The sequence below is a fragment of the Garra rufa genome, chromosome 12 (assembly GCF_049309525.1).
Source record: "Garra rufa chromosome 12, GarRuf1.0, whole genome shotgun sequence".
Classification (NCBI taxonomy): Eukaryota; Metazoa; Chordata; class Actinopteri; order Cypriniformes; family Cyprinidae; genus Garra; species Garra rufa.
Window position 1 is genome coordinate 37,357,644 of NC_133372.1, and position 17,340 is coordinate 37,374,983.

The 17,340-nt window shown below is 33.8% G+C and overlaps 2 protein-coding genes across 2 annotated transcripts; one reads left to right on the top strand and one right to left on the bottom strand.

Moving 5' to 3' along the window:
• Window positions 1-2: 2 nt before the first annotated feature.
• Window positions 3-7,097, bottom strand: rdh20 (retinol dehydrogenase 20). Its single transcript, XM_073852580.1, is given in 5 exon segments — window positions 3-280; window positions 410-544; window positions 6,673-6,750; window positions 6,752-7,004; window positions 7,007-7,097. Coding segments are annotated over 5 exon segments (633 nt in total). The 3' UTR covers window positions 3-204.
• A 2,231-nt stretch (window positions 7,098-9,328) lies between these two features.
• Window positions 9,329-16,631, top strand: LOC141347668 (somatomedin-B and thrombospondin type-1 domain-containing protein). Its single transcript, XM_073852649.1, has 5 exons — window positions 9,329-9,611; window positions 11,008-11,199; window positions 11,682-11,757; window positions 13,923-14,105; window positions 15,483-16,631. The coding sequence occupies exons 1-5, from the start codon at window positions 9,329-9,331 to the stop codon at window positions 15,598-15,600; spliced, it is 852 nt and encodes a 283-aa protein (XP_073708750.1). The 3' UTR covers window positions 15,601-16,631.
• The last annotated feature ends 709 nt before the right edge of the window (window positions 16,632-17,340 follow it).

Consider the following 17,340-nt stretch of genomic DNA (forward strand, 5'->3'; position numbering starts at 1 on the left):
ATAATGAAAAGCCTGTAAATAAGGTAATTGAAAAATCTATTTAAAGGATTTTATTCTAGTAATCTTCTAATCTTAAAAAATATATTTTTAACAAATTAAATATTTTTTTAGAAATATATAAAATATTACATACATAATATATGACCAGTCATACCTGTAGTGTTTCAGATGGCACCACTAGCTGCTCTTTTCTTCCTCATGGTCTCAGCGAAACAAGTACATACACTTGTCTAAACCCAGAAAGCGACATGTCACCACATTGGATTCCCATGGAAACAGGCTGCAAAGGCAAGATGTCATTTAAGTAAAACACTGAAGGGTAGGGCAGCTCTTATAAAACCAGAGACTGGTGACAAATGAGGCAGAATTTTTTACTTTGGTGCCAATGTGAATGTCACGTCAAGTGTACTCCTGTCTGGGCAGGAAGGGCAGGTAGCTCAGTCCGGGAATGCATATTAGCGGCTGCTATTTGAGAATGGCATTCATGGCCTGCTGTACTCAGTATAAGGGGTCTAGTCAAGGCAGGATCGGTTCAGACTCTTCCCTGTAATAGTAGAGAAACAACAAGAGTTGAGTACTGTGAAGGATTATTTAGTGCAATTTAGACTTTTAGTGTATCTTTTAAGCATTTGTGGTTAAGTATATACATCTTTATTTTTATTTAGAAAATGACATATTTGTACCAAAATAAGAGGGATCATAGAAAATGAGTGTTGTTTTTTTAGTACTGACCTGAATAAGATATTTCACATTAAAGACGTTTACAGTGTCCACAAGAGAAAATAAGAGTTGATTTTATAAAAAGTTTACACTTGAATCTTAATACTGTGTTGTTATCTGAATGATCCACAGCTGTTTTTTTTTTTTTTTTTTAGTGATAGTTGTTCATGAGTCCCTTGTTTGTCCTGAACAGTTAAACTGCTGACTGCTCTTCAGAAAAATAATTTAGGTCCCACAAATTCTTAGGTTATTTTGCATTTTTGTGTATTTGAACCCTTTCCAACAATGACTGTATGATTTTGAGATCCATCTTTTCACACTGAGGACAACTGAGGGACTCATATACAACTATTACAGAAGGTTCAAACGCTCATTGATGTTTCAGAAGGAAAAACAATGCACTAAGTGCTGGGGTGTAAGCTTTTGAACAGGAAGAAGTGTACATTTTTCTTATTTTGCCTAAGTATCTTTTTTTTTAGTACTGCCCTTCAGAAGCTATAGGAGATACTTGCCTGTTTCGCAGAAGACAAAAGTTACATTTACCCTGATCTTCTAAAAGTTTTCACCCCCCAGCTCTTAATGCATTGTGTTTCCTTCTGAAGCATCAGTGAGTCTCTCAGTTGTCCTCATACAGTCAATGTTGGAAAAAGTTCAAATACACACAAATTAAAAAAAAAAAAAAAAAAAATTGTGGGACCTGAAGATTTTTTTTTTCCTGAAGAACAGCGGCCAGTTTAACTTTTCAGGACAAACAAGGAACTCATGAACAACTTTTACTATTAACAAAACAGCTGTTGATCATTCAACACAGTATTAAGAGTCAAGTGTATGTAAACTTTTGCACAGTGTTATTTTTTTCCTTATTTCCTCAGGTGGACTATCTGTAAACGGCTTATATGTTAAATATCTTATTCAGGTCAGTACTAAAAAAACATGCATTTTGTCTGATTTTGGTAAAATAATGAACATTTTGCAGATTTTGCACTGAAATTGCAGTTTGGGGCCTTCAACTCTTTGGCTCCCATTGAAGTCCAATATATGGAGAAAAATCCTGAAATGTGTTCCTCAAAAACCTTTCTTTTTGACTGAAGAAAGAAAGTCATGAACATCTTGGATGACATGAGGGTAAGTAAATTATCAGGAAATTTTTATTCTGGATGTGAACGAATCCTTTAAATGCATAGATCACCTTTAAATTAAACTTCTGTCATTTTAAACCCACATCTTTGTTTTTCTGTGGAACACAAACTTAAAAAGAGTCTTTATGCGGTTCCATAGCAGCAAGATTAAAGTATTCAGTATTATCTGTTTATATTCCATGTTTTCTGAAAACAAACAATAGCTTTGTTGTGATGAAGAGATTGCAATTAAAACTGAAATTTGGTGATAATCTTCCCCTGTTGGGAAGTGTATGTGTATGTTGGTGTATGTTTTTGCTAGCATGTTATAGAGTTGGGGTACTCGGACTTGTACTCGGACTCGAGTCCGGTCTCGAGTACAATTTTTAGCGGACTCGGACTTGTCACGGACTCGGATGCATTTTGACTCGGACTTGACTCGGACTCAAGCTTTTCGGACTCGGGAATTATTGCCGAGTCCAGCCGAGTCCAGGGACAGTTGATGGAAATTTTACTGACTCGATGCATTATTACGAAAGTGACATTCAGTATTATTGGCATGTGTTTTAAAGTCTTGCCGGTACTTGAAAGCCTGCCTCTCAGTCAGCGCACAATGCTGAATTAAACTCTTTCTCTATTGCTACACACTTACACGAAAGGTAATGTCAAAATGCATCGTCTTGGAGAGCATTCATGTAAATGCTATCGGTTTTGTGTTGAGTTAGAAATACAGATGTGTCAAAATATATGATCTGTGCGTCCGGTCTTAAAGCGACAGCAGTGTAAACCTGCCACAGACTGCGTCATAATCAAACAACAAAATAAAAAGAGAAAATCACTCACTGCTCTTGATTGAAGCAGTTTAGCAATTTTAATAAGAATCATCTATATTTATTATATACGGTGAAGATTGTAGAGAGTTTTATTTTTACATTTATTACTTCATTAAATGTTTGTAGTACACTATTTCTGTGGTATACTTTACTATATAGATCAATCTGAAAAACGTATAAAACTATTTCATTTGTATTTTGATTATTATATTTATTTATGCTTTTGCTTGTAATTAATTATTAGACTGTTTATTTTCCTTCAGTAAGCTTGAGAATGTTTTACTTACTTACTTGGGTGTGCATTATTTTCTAATAATTCAATGGCCCGTTGTCAATAGACCAATTTGGAGTAGACGTTACAGTTATGTCAGTAAAAAAATACTATTTAAACCTATAACATTTTACATTTACCTATTTTATCTCAGAATTCAGAATTTTTTTATGTCGTTTATATGTTGTATTTAAGACTTTAGAACTCAATTTAACGCAGCAATAGCAAGTTTGTCAGTTCTGAGGGAAAAAATAAACTCATGACTTTAGCTGAGAGGAAAAGGGAGAATGTATTTTCTTATCAGAATTGTGAGATATAATCTCGAAATTGAGAAAATAAAGTCAGAATTTTATTCTTTTATTCCATGACTTCCATGTCATTAACCCTCACAGCCTCATTTTCATCTAAGAAAAATATGTCACTAGCTGTCCATCTCTTCACCTACCCCTCCCTTTATCACAGATTCATTCTTTTACTCGTAGGTACAGTCCTGTCCTTCCCTTATAATTCCCACATTGTCCTTCCCACATTCTAAAAGCTGTTTCACTCAAAAATATGTCATAATATCAAGTCAGTCATAACTTCTGTTACATGACTTTAAGTTTGCTGAGCAGGACACTAATGAGATGGTGTGAAATAAAAAAATCAAAATGGCAATATGCAACAGAGGTTTCCTTTTGTTACATTTAAATTGTCATTGCCTTATTGTAGTTGCACAAATTAAAACAAGGTTAAGATACTGACAAACAGTAGTTTTTAGTTGGACTCGGTCGGACTCGACTCGGACTCGACCCATTTGGACTCGGACTTGAGTCCGACTCGCCCCATTTTGGACTCGGACTTGACTCGGACTCGACTGGTTAAAGACTCGGACTCGACTTACGTGGACTCGACTTACGTGGACTCGACCCAACACTAGCATGTTAGTATTTTTCCCTAACAAAATTAAAATAATAGGGGTGTGACGAGATCTCGCGAGACTCCGATGTATCCCGCGAGATCTGACTGGTCTCGCGAGAACGTGATGATATCATGGCAAAACATTTTGCAATGTTTACATTAGGGCTGCATGACTAATAGTTATAAAAATATCACCATCTCTATTCAAACACCCATGCGATCTTATTCATGAATGACTGTGATTCAGCATTGTCAGTTACAACTGTTTCACGCGCTCCACTGACGCTTACCATGTGAACGTTATTGAAGACATTCGAATCTGCATTCTTACTGCTGTGGTTTCAGAAAGCAACACAAACAGTCTTTTTAACCACATAATCATCATCATGTCTTTGTTACAGACATTTAAATAACATAAGTACTGGGATAAAAGCTTATAGTTTGGATATACACACTTATTGTCTACAGTAGCGATCAAAAACGAAAGTATAACACGTATGTAGAGTAACGTTTATTCTCTTCACCAGGAGAGGGCGACAACTGCACGTTTTAAAAAATATTTGTCATTGAATTAAACATTCAAGAGATTCCAATAGTGAAAGTCTTTATTAGAGACACGGGCTCCTTCATTTTTTTTTAGTTTTTTTTTTTTTCAGACTTAAGCAATGAACATTATTTCAGAACCAATAGTAAATTATGTCATTTTGTTTAATTTTCTAATCCTTTTTTTCTTCAGAATCGTGATCTCCAGTTTATAAAAGAAAATTGTTTTTCAGTTTACCCAGAATCATGCAGCATTTTTATTACTGCATATAATTCATTAAAATATAAGTTTAATTTCATAAAGTACAAGTTCATATCAAAATGCACCTACATTTATTTATTTATTTTTTTGCATTTTGTGTTTTTTGTTGAATAAAATACTATTGTCCCCTATATATTTCATCATTGAGGATTTATTTAAAAAAGTTAAATCTCGTCTCGTCTCGTTCTCGTGAGCCCAAAATCTCGTCTCGTCTCGTCTCGTGAGATAAGTGTCTCGTCACACCCCTATAAAATAATAAATTAAATCCTCAAATAATAAATAAAATACTCAAAATAGCTGCTTAAATGATGAAATGGTAAAATAATCTATCCAAAAATAGTCAGAAAGCTCACGTGTAATTTAATTTCCTCATTTCGGATAGCATAATTTATAAAAAGTAAAACAAAATTAAATGTGTATATATATATATATAATTTTATGTTTAATATTTCATTTTCAATCCAACATGTCATAATTAAAAATTATTCAATCTTTAAATAATTAAATACTATAGCACTACCAATGGCATGGATTCAGTTCTCTGGGAACAAACACACTGCTCAAATGTAGATGCACTGTAAACTGCCTTGGATTAAAAAAAAGAAAATATGTCTGTCTATTGAATACATATATAAATGCAAAGAACCACAGTATCAGCATCACTGGTTGGCATCCAGTGCATGCATCAGCTCTATGCTAATGTGTAAAGATTGCTGAATGTTACCATTAATCCACTTCATACATGGTCACGGTTATTTGCATTAAGCGGATCAAAGTGAGACTTTTATGGGGGAATAATATGATTCAACATCAGAGAAACATCAGAAAAAGGCTGTAAATAAGGCTAAAGGGATAAAATCAGGTAATTCCCACATCATGCGTTCTATGCATATCAAGTATACAATGAAGGCAAAGCAGCATTATTTACTTTTAATCCATCTGTTTGTCAAACTTTGGCATGAATACAGAACGTATGGGAATATTCACATGCCATTTACTAATGCTCATCATTCTCAGCATTTTATTTCAGGCTATTTAAGCATCTTTATTTCTTGAGCTTATTGAGATGTTTTGTTACCCATTACATTTATGCATTTGGTAGACACTTTTATCCAGGATTCAATTCAAGGTATCCAGTTCATGCAGTCGACTCATTGCTAGAGACATGCTCTGCTGCTTGATAATTCTTTTTTTTTTTTAAATGAAAAGAAAGCGCATATACTTTTCAAAATTTAGAAAACATAGAAATGGATTTTTCATTAAATAAAAAACATTGCTTTTCACTTTACAAGACATTAATTAATGGACTGGAGTTGTTATTGCTGTGTTTTTATCAGTTGTTTAGACTCTCATTCTGATGGCACCCATTCACTGTTGATGATCCATTGGTGAGCTAGTGATGTAATGCTACATTTCTCCAAATCTGTTCTCATAAAGAAATAAACTCATCTATATATCTTGGATGGCCTAAGGGTGAGCTACTGTTCTGCAAATTTTCGTTTTTGGTGAACTATTCCTTTAATTTTATAGTTTTGGCACAAAATTGATCCCGTATTTGAAAGACTACTTCTGGGCACCTTTGTAAACTTAAAAAAATACCCTAAAATTCACACTGGTACCAGTAAAAACCACTGTAAATACGACTAGCCTTTTCAACATAGAAGTAAGCCGTTTTGTATAAATGTGCGGGACTTCCGGTTCATTAGCGGCTGTAGGGAAATACCCAGAAGAATAAAGTGCAGTAAACAGTAAAACTGTTTGCACTACAAACCACTGTGTTCATAATTAGGAATAATATATTAAATATTATAAGACTTACCAGTTTCCAATATCAAGCAGCAAAACCAGATGTTTTGAACTGCTAAAAATAGCTGGAAGTGGATGCGACCAGAAGCCTGGCACAAAAAAAAAAAAAAAAAAAAAATGGCCACGCCCACTCTTACAGAAAAACTAAGGTCGATATCATTTGTTTTAACTTTGAAGATACAATTTCTGATATGTTATTTCAAACTTCTTACCTAGTAGAGAGCATGGCAGTTTACTTTCATTGTCCTCTCTTCCACCACGGCATCAGGTCAGTCCAGGAGTCTCTCACCGGCTACTGTTCACCATTTAGGCCACATCTCTTCCCACCTCCTTCTGTACCTAGACAGCTGTGCGGAACACTTCTTCCCGGTTTGTCACATCCACCATGTACACGTTTACCTGGTCCCTTTGCGCCTTCACCAGCTTGGCTGCCTCATTAGTTTCTCCGCTGATGTCCCATAGCACCAATTCTGCACCGTGCTTGGAAATCTCCAGGGCGAAAAAGCGGCCCGGAACTCCTCCAGAGCCAGTTATTAGCACCAATTCGCCTTCGTACGTGGTCTCAGCGCGATCCGCAGACAAGAGCGCAGGGTACTAGTACACTATGTTCAGAAGACCATCTGTAAATCCATTAGGAAGATCATGGTGTCCATGTAGCGTTGTGTGCTTATTTATGGGAGTGAGTGAGATAGCCAAGCTCTGTTTCTGGACTATCCATGATATTCCCCTCAAGAGGCCGTATAAATACGTTTTCAGGGTTAGGTGAAAATACCTCAAGCAACCAATTAAACTACTTCTGCTGTGACAATACAAGACGGAGTACGAAGCGCATCACTGAACAAGCTAAATGTAAAATGGGAGGAATCGAGGAAAACATATTTTTCAATGTTTTACGTTTTCTCGCAAATGTACTATTTTGCTTTCCCCCGCGAAACTTTATTTAACTTATCTTTAAATATAATTCCCCAATCGTCATTTTGTCAACATAGGCTACTTAAATTCATTCATTTGGGGAACGTAATATGTTTTTTTTACTAACAACATTTTTTTTTTTTTTGAAGCGATGAAACCCATACCTCATACGATAACTTATAGACTTGTTCGATACTTGAACTAATAGTTTTTTTTATTCGATTCTTTTCAGTGAACCGATTCGCAAATCGATGTGATTCTTTTGTGAATTTGACTGATCCGATTGCAGCAGTGAACTACTAGGCCTATGTGACCCTGAACCGCAAAACCAATCATACTGGTATTTTTTTATTATTATTGAGATCCATACATCATCTGAAGGTTGAATAAATAAGGTTTTCACTGATGTATGAATTAAAAAATTTAGCTGAGATATGACTATTTGAAAATCTGGAATCTGAGGGTGTAAAAAAAAATCTAAATATTGAGAAAATTGCATTTAAAGTTGTCCAAATTAGGTTCTTAGCAATGCATATCACTTATCAAAAATTAAGTTTTGATATATTTGTGCTTGGAAATTTACAAAATATCTTAATGGAACATGATCTTTACTTAATATCCTAATTGATTTTGATCCATACAGTGTGTTTTTGCCTATTGCTACTAATATACCAGTGCTACTCAAGACTGGGTCAAATGATATGTTAAAAATGTACCTTTGTACTTTTACTCAAAGTGAAATTTAGAAGGAATTATTTAATGGAGTAATTTATGGGTTTCTGTATTTATTTATTTATTTGTACAGTCTGTACAGAATCTGTGTACACCACTATTTGCCAAAATCTAAATCAATGCAATATTGCAATATCACATCAAAATGTGAAAAAAGCCGTCAGAAATTATGAATTCCTCATTAAAATCATTTCACATGTTTATAGTCCTAGCAAGTAATCAAGTCAAACTCACTCTAATTTGTACAAAATGGAAAATTAATGAGTTCCCTAAACCACAAAAACAATGCAAACAGTGGACACTTGTAAACCACATATTAGTCCAACTGGGTCTTTGCAAAAAAAAAAAATAATAATTACAACCAACTAACAATTGTATTGTTTTAACTAACTTAAATGAAGCAGATTGAATGTACTAGACTATAAATTAATCATACTTGAGACAAAAATGCACCCTAAACAAAATCAGCATCAAACTCCAATTATTTTTTGCACACACATAATTTTTCCTTTCATGTGAAAATGACATGGGATTGTAAATATATGAGGCCCTACAGTACAGCAGTGTCTATGGTATTGTTCTTTCTGCATGACTAGCCTCTAGCTACAGGAATGAATTTAATCCTCTCTTTTCACGTGTTTCAGCATCAATGGGCAATACCAGCCAGCTAAGGAAACATTTGAAAAGGGTCCTCAACCATAAAAACTGATTTAACAACTGTATATGCAAAACAAACTTGCATACATTAGAACTCATATAGATTTTATTGACTAAATGCAAACTATTTTAGGTCATTCCCTACCTTCAAACAGTGAATTTTGAAGTGAAAGGACAACAGGACATAGACTTTTTTTCATGAACTAATATTTTGACCACAATCAACAGTTTAAAGTTAAACCACCTTAATTGTGTTTTTGTATCAAACTTTCAGGTTTTAACTGGAGTCGTGTGGATTATTGTGATGTTTTTATCTGCTGTTTGGACTCTCATTCTGACGGCACCCATTCACTGCAGAGGATCCACTGGTGAGCAAGTGATGGAATAAACTTGTAAATCGCCTGAAGGTGAGTAAATTTTAAGCAAGGTTTCATTTTTGAGTACACTATTCCTTTAAGATGCCATGAGGCACAAAATGGAAAATCAAAATCTCAGAGTGAGTGAAGCATGTCATCTAGAATAGGCCTGGTAAATATCACAGAGGTGCAGCAAGATGTAGAAGTCAATTACATGCATGAGTTCTTCAGATGAGGAGAGCGACATATTCAGGCTGCTCATTATCATGTCAGCGTGCAGCTCCAGACACTCATGGATGGTTTTGTACCTCGCTCTGCTGGTAACACTGGTGTCCCAGAGCGAAGGAGGTTGTCAGGATACAGGACTGTGTTGCGCTGGACAAAACCAGTCATGTATTACTGAAGACTGGAGGAAAGATCGCTCCTATGGGGAATGTTACTGCGACCAGGCATGCAGGACGACATTGGACTGTTGTCACGACTATGACCTTGCCTGTCCAGGTTTTTAGAATTTTATATTTTTCAGATGCAATATATTGAAATTATACAACAGGTTCAGGCTATACTTTAGGCCACGTCTGTACTGTACTGACTTTATCTAGAGCTTTGTATTTAAACTTTTTTTTCTAGAAAATATAACAATATTAATATATTATCATTTAAAAAACATAGTTTTTAGTATGAAATATTGTGAACTGTATATTTTTTAAATATATAAATACATATTAAGATTTTTTATATTTTTGAAAGACATCTCTAATGCTCCAAGGCTGCATTTATTTGATTAAATATACAGTAAAATCAGTAATATTGTGAAATATTTTTACAATTTAAAATAACTTTTTTTAATCCTTTACTTAAAATAATTCATAAATGAAAACATTTTGTAATATCATTTTGATGTACAATTTCCACAGTAATGCAATGTCTTCAAGGATAAATTTTCATATTTTAAGTTTTCAATTGATATATAATTTCTTATGATTTCTAAAACATGATAGGGAAAAAGGCAACAAAGAAAGCCTTTTTGTGAAAAAGGTCTGAACCCCTGTTAGGATGTATATGTTTTGAGATGCACTCTTGTCATAAATTAATCTATTACTTTTCCTACATAATTTGTAACACAAAACAGTGGTAAAATATCTATATATGAGTTCTAGTCATGATTAGATTAGGATTTATCTGTAATATGGTGAAGTAAACGTTGTGTAAACCGTGATACATAGGAAAATGTGCGCTTAATTTGAATATCATCTTTGTAACATTATAAATGTCGTTACTGTCATTTTTAATCAATTTAATGTATCCTTGCTGAATAAAAGTAATAATTTCTTTTAAAAATATGTTTATGAATGCATCTCTGTTGCTGATTCTCATTTCACATTTTACTTATGCAACAAATTAATCTTTTGAGTAATTAATGAATATACATTGAGTACAGAATGTAGTGAGCAAGGCATTGTTGCATGCATCCATACAAAACAAAGTTTATGCTGCCTTTGAAAACTTCTCACTGTAGTACTTTACAAACATTTCAGCTTTTTATTATTTAACACGCTGGAGGACAAAAGCTTTCAAACATCTTTTTAGTGCAGATTGTTTTGTGATCCTGTCACAGTGTAATGTGTAATGGTTCAGTTAAAAACTACACTGGAGACACTAAACCTCATTTCACATGCAAAGAAGCCTTAAAGGCACAACAGCAACAGCAAAAAGCCTGTGTAGTTTAAAATTTTAGAGGGAGGGAAAAAGTCACGATAAACTTTTTGGTGCAAGAAAAACTGGCCTTGAGTAAAATGATAGTAAAAATGATCAAATGCATTACATGACCCCTTTGTTTCTGTTGTTTGTGGATATCCTTGCTTTAGATGTCACATCTACTGTGTGTGTGTTTTAGCCATATCCTGTGTGGTGAGCGAATGGAGTGTGTGGTCTGGCTGTCTGGAGTCATGTAAACCCACACTGCGCACCAGGCGGAGACAGGTGATCCAGGAAGCACGTAATGGAGGCCAACCCTGTCCCCCTCTACAACAGGCCGCAGGCTGCGCAGAGTATCATGGCCAGAATGGTCCCTGCTTACAATCACTAGGTATTGTCTCAAAGCCATTTGTCATCTCTCAACACAAATGTCACATTTCATAATCAACAATGAATAATATCGCAGTAGGTCTATAGTCAACCCTTATGATCCATAATAAAAGCAACTGGTAGTCATATAAACGTATTTAAAATGATTTATACAACCATTATTTTTTCATTGAATTGTTGCTCTTGGAAGGAGTCCACAGTACACATTACATCCCATTTATCCGAGTGAATATTTATCTTATATAATCGCGTTATCAGTATGTGGGCTCATTCTGACTGTAATCAAATGATGAACTATAATCATCTTCGTCAGTGCATATTCTCTAGGCACTAAAGCAGCAATCTAAATGTCGCCTGTTATCCTGTGCTTCTGAAAATGAGCTGAACCTTCTTATGAGGCTGCAGGTGAAGTATGGGGCATGTATGCATTAAAATCTATCTTCCTTAATCTTTGACCTCCTTCTCTGTCTCATTACTTTACAGTCCCAGCTCTCATCACCACAGGTGGCTATGGAAATGCAAGGAAAAAGAGGGAGATTTTGGACAGCAATATCATAAGGTAAACATTTTTTTATTTACCGCGATCACCGCTAAAAAGTAAAAGTGTTACTTTTTTTATACACATACCCTGGCAATACTATATTTGTTTATAGATTTATTAGCACTGTAAGATTTGAAGTTTTTTTTTTTTTTTTTTTTTTTATGCTCACCAAATTTGCATCAAAATTACAGTCAAATCTGTAATATTTTGAAACATTATTACCAATTTTAAATAACTTTTTAAATATATTTTAATGTACCACAAAACCAGTCATAAGGGTCAATTAAAAAAAAGAGAGATTTATACATCATCTGAAAGCTGGATAAATAAGCTTTTAATTGCTGTAGGACAATATTTGGCCGAGATGCAGCTATTTGAAAATCTGGAAAATCTTTATGCTCGCCAAGGTTGCATTTATTTGTTCAAAATACAGTTTAAACAGTAATATTGTGGAATATTATTATATTTTCAAAATAGCTTTTTTCTAGTTTATTATATTTTGAAATGTAATTCATTCCTGTGATGGCAAAGCTGAATTTTCAGCATCATTCTTCCAGTCTTCAGTGTCACATGATCCTTCAGAAATCATTCTAATATGCTGATTTGAGAAACATTTCTTACTACTAGTGTCACTTTTGATCCACAAAACCAGTCATAAGGGTCAATTAAAAAATAAAGAGATTTATCCATCATCTGAAAGCTGAATAAATAAGCTTTCCATTGATGTAGGACAATATTTGGATGCAGCTATTTGAAAATCTGAAATCTGAGGGTGCTAAAATATTAATAAAATTGCTTTTAAAGTTGTCCAAATGAAGTTCTTAGCAATGCATACTAATCAAAAAATAAGTTTTGATATATTTACAGTAGGAAATGTACAACATATCTTAATGGAACTTTGATTTTATTTAATATCTGGCGTAAAAGAAAAATCGATTTTTGAAAAATCGATGTATTTTTGGCTATTTTGTGGTCCAGGATTACATTTATTTTAGTCCTGTGATGCAAAGCTGAATTTTCAGCATTATTACTCCAGTCTTCAGTGTTACATGATCCTTCAGAAATCATTCTAATATGCTAATTTGGTGCTCAGAAACATTTATTACCATTATAAATATTGCGTTGCATTGTTTAATATAGTTGCGGACACCATGGTATATAAACTTTTAGGATTGTTAAATAATCCTAAAAGTAATGTAAATCCAAATATAATTTGTTTATATTTACAAGCCTTGCAAGTCTTTAAAGGCACAGTATGTAATTTTCACTGCTAGAAGGTGCATATTCAAAACAAACAAAGAAACAAAGGCGGAGTTTGATGGTGGCGGAATTGAGTGTGAAATCATGCAAGTTGTCGTCTTCATCCCTACAGCCGATGCAGTCCGACAAACTTGGGCAGAAATCATGTTCATAGATAAGTTAATGTATTAATGAATAATTAACGTCAAAACGTCCAGTGGCAAAACGCAGCCACTGGAGTGATTGCTAATGAGAGCCGAGCGCGGCACGCGGCTCGAAGGCAGTAGAGCTTTTATTATGCCACAGTCAACCACTTCCTCTCTTTCCAGTCCTGAATATGTGGGGTAAAGCAGCACTGTTTTATCATTCTGGATACATTTGAGTGCGTTGAAAGTTCTGTTATAATGCTACTCTGTGTATTCGTCACCTGTCTAATAAAACACATAATTAAAGCGTCTTTAGGGTTTCCATGTTTTCTACTAAATAAAACCAGAAATTGAGGGTGTATATCATCATTGTCAGACAACACAATGACAAGGGATAAGCCACAAGTTAAAATTGCTTACTTCTCTGGATTTAAACATTCTTAGAAACATTTGGTATAATTTAAGTACACAACTCAATAAAATATATAACACTGTTCTAGTGTTTTTTTGATATTTTGATTAAAAAATCTTACATACTGTGCCTTTAATATGACTTTGGATCATTTGGGATAAGGTAAGTACACAAGTCAACAAAATATAAACACTGTTCTAGTGGCTTTTGGATATTTGAATCAAATAATCTTACATATTGTGCCTTTAATATGACTTTTGATCATTTTAATGCATCCTTGCCAAAAGTATACAATAAAAAAAAATTATACTTGCCGCAAATGTTTATATATTAGTGTATGTGTAATTTATTGTGTATTTATGTGTTTCTGTATGTGCACATCTCAGTTACTGTGTGGAGTTCAAACTCACGTCCCTGACGGCGGGTTGTCAACGCAGTTTCAGTCCGCACACTCGCTGGATGCGGTACCTAAAGGAAGGACATCAGGTGTGTGTGGAGTGCCAGCCACCAGCACTGGCCCAGGGCCAACGCTACTGCTCCGGGGACGGGGAGAACATGGGACAAGGCAGGTAAATGCAAAGAGACTTTTAAGATAAATCTTTTTTTTTTTTTTTTTATCTAGGTTCAATGCAAATTAAGTGCAATACACTCTTAAAAAATAAGAGTTCTTTATTGCCATCATTGGTTCCATGAAGAACCTTGAACATCCACGGAACCTTTCAAATGCAGAAAAGGTGCTGTGTAGCGGAAAAAGGTTCTTTAGATTTTTTAAATGTACTTCAAAATGGTTCTTTTAATAACTGTTGACTGAAAGGTTCTTTGGGGAACTAAAAATGGTTCTTCTATTGCATCACTGCAAAAACAACCTTTTGGAGCCTTTATTTATTTATTAGTGTAGACTCTCCCTTACTCCCTTCAAAAGTATTAACATGTTCACATGAGACTATTGTGATAAAATAGACTCGAGGATTTGGACAACTTTATAATTCAAAGAACACCCAATTTAGTATGGAGGAAATAATACTCACTACTGTCTTTTATGCTCACCATTTGAGCTTGCCTTTATTTATTTAAAATATGTTTTAAACCGTAATATTGTGAAATAGTATTATATTTTCAAAATAGCTTTTTTCTATTTTAATATATTTTAAAATGTAATTCATTCCTGTGATGGCAAAGCTGAATTTTCAGCATCATTACTCCAGTCTTCAGTGTCACATGATCCTTCAGAAATCATTCTAATATGCTGATTTGGGAAACATTTCTTATTACCAGTGTCACTTTTGATCAATTTAATGCATCATTGCTGAATAAAAGTATTGATTTCACTGACTCTAAGCATTTGAACTATAGTTGACAAGCTGTAGATTTATTATTAGGTACTTCAGCTGTAAATTGAGCTGTAAATCATTATGCGTTTCATAACAAGCTAAAAAAAATTACTACGACAAGCCATTACAAAACATTGTGACAAGCCTCAAGATCTTTTAAGAAATATGGTCTCCTGAAATGAAGTAGGCCAGGTTTTCAAACTAATTCAAGGTCTTGAGACTAGATCTTGGCCACTAGAGGGAACCATGACACATCTTTGAATATTCAAAAGCTTGTGTATAAAACATCTTGTACTGCTTTAAGACTTGTGCACTCATTTGGAGCACTCTAGAGCCTTGATATGTTTTTTTAATAAAAAGAGAGCAGTTTAATCAGGGCTAAGTTTAAAACCTTAATGATGCTGGAATATTTTTTTCATATACATGTATACAGTACTTTTAATAATAGTAAAATTGTATTGTATATCAACCAACACATAAAATGCTTGTATTATTTATAAGGCAGAGTTGAAATTCTCAACCTAGCTCAAGGACAACAGCCAGAGCAATACCCATTACTGTATCTGTCTTCCTCTATCATCTTTTTCCATCACATTCTCACTCTCTCACTCTTAGGAGCTTGTCTCTGCAGTGGCAGGCCGTGGGGAATTCTCGGTGCAGAGGTCTGTGGAGACGGGTCCGTCGACGAGACTCCTGTTCCTGTCCTACTGTACACAGTTTTCTCTTCATCTAACTCGCACGCATCAATCAGCCTTGACCGGGTCATGAAATTTCACACTTAAAGAAGTGATGGTAGAATGTGTGGAGACTATTTTGGTAGCTCAAACCAGCTTTAGGCTTGTATGCCAAATGATACAGTTGATACCTCATTACAGTACGCTATCAAGGAATTATTCAATATTAGTCACAGTTAATTCCCATTTATTCATAAAAGACTAATGCTAATGGCCATCATATTATGATTAAAGGAATAGTTCACGCAAGAATTTCAATTTTCTGACTATTTACTCAGGCCATCAGAAATGCAGATTTGGTTCTTCATCAGATTTGGAGAAATTGTATCATTGCTCACCAATGGATCCTTTGCAGTGAATGGGTGCCGTCAGGATGAGAGTTTAAACAGCTGATAAAAACATCTATTACATAACATCTTGTAAAGCAAAAAAAGTTCTAAACAAATATGTGGGTGCATTTTGATGTGAGAGGACAACATAAAATTGACTTTTTCACTGGAGGAAGCATTATTATGGATTATTGACTAGCATTTCAGTTAGAAGCAATGGTTTAAAGTTAAAACACCTTAATGATTTTTTTTTCCCACAAACAGATTTTCAATTCACAAGATGTTATTTGATGGACTGGTGTGGTGTGGATTACTTGTGAATTATTGTGATGTTTTTATCAGCTGTTTGGACTTATTCTGATGGCACCCATTCACTGTAAAGAATCCATTGGTGAGTAAGTGATGTAATGCTAAATTTCTCCAAACCTATTCCAATCTATTCATTTTTGGGTACTCACTTTCAGCAGCAAAAAATATAGCGCAAAAAAAAAAGAATAAAAAAATATATAGTTGCTTGTGAAATTTTTCTTTGTACAATGGCGTTTTAGTGCCATGTTAAAAAAAATTATAAATAATATATCTAAGAATGCTACAATAAAGTCAAAATATTTTGACAATAAAGTTGAAAATATGAGAATAATGTTGAAATATTTTGACTTTTTTTTGAGAATAAAGTCAAAATGTTTTGAGAATAACGTCACAATTACGTGAATTAATTAATAGCAATTACAAGATTAAAGTTATAATATTTTGAGAGTATATTCTAGCCTTTAAGAATTAATTCTCGAAATTTTGACTTCATTCTCAAAACATTTCGATTTTATTCTGGTAATTTCGACTTTATTCTGGAATTTTTACTTTTTTCTCAAAACATTGACTTTTTATTCTTGTAATTTTGACTTTTTTTTTTTTCGAAACATTTCGACTTTATTCTCAAAATTTAAATTTTATTAAAATTTCGACTTTAAAGTCGAAATTACAAGAATAAAAGGTCAATGTTTAGAGATAAAGTTCATATTTTGAGAATAAAGACAAAAATATTCTCAAAACATTTCAAAACATGTAACTTATTTTTTTAAAACATCTTGTCTTTATTCTCGAAACATTTTTACTTTTCTTCAAATCTCGACTTTATTCTCAAAACATTTCGACTTTATTCTCGTAATTCTGACTTTATTCTCAAATATTTTGACTTTATTCTTAAAAAATTTGACTTTATTCATGCAATTTCATCTTTATTCTCGAAACATTTAGATTTTTTTTTATATATATATGTGTATAAACTCTAATAACAACACAGAATAATAGGTAAAATTAATAATCTGTATCATTTATTTGATTTCCAGCCAACCAAGGGGGGAGGGGGATATCTCTTCTTCATACTGCAAAGGAATCAAAAGATTTCAGGAC

Coding starts and splice junctions, on each gene's coding strand:
- LOC141347668 (XM_073852649.1), top strand. CDS start 9,329: ATGAGTTCTTCAGATGAGGAGAGCGACATATTCAGGCTGCTCATTATC. Junction 9,612..11,007: donor CTATGACCTTGCCTGTCCAG/GTTTTTAGAATT, acceptor TGTGTGTTTTAG/CCATATCCTGTGTGGTGAGC. Junction 11,200..11,681: donor TCCCTGCTTACAATCACTAG/GTATTGTCTCAA, acceptor ATTACTTTACAG/TCCCAGCTCTCATCACCACA.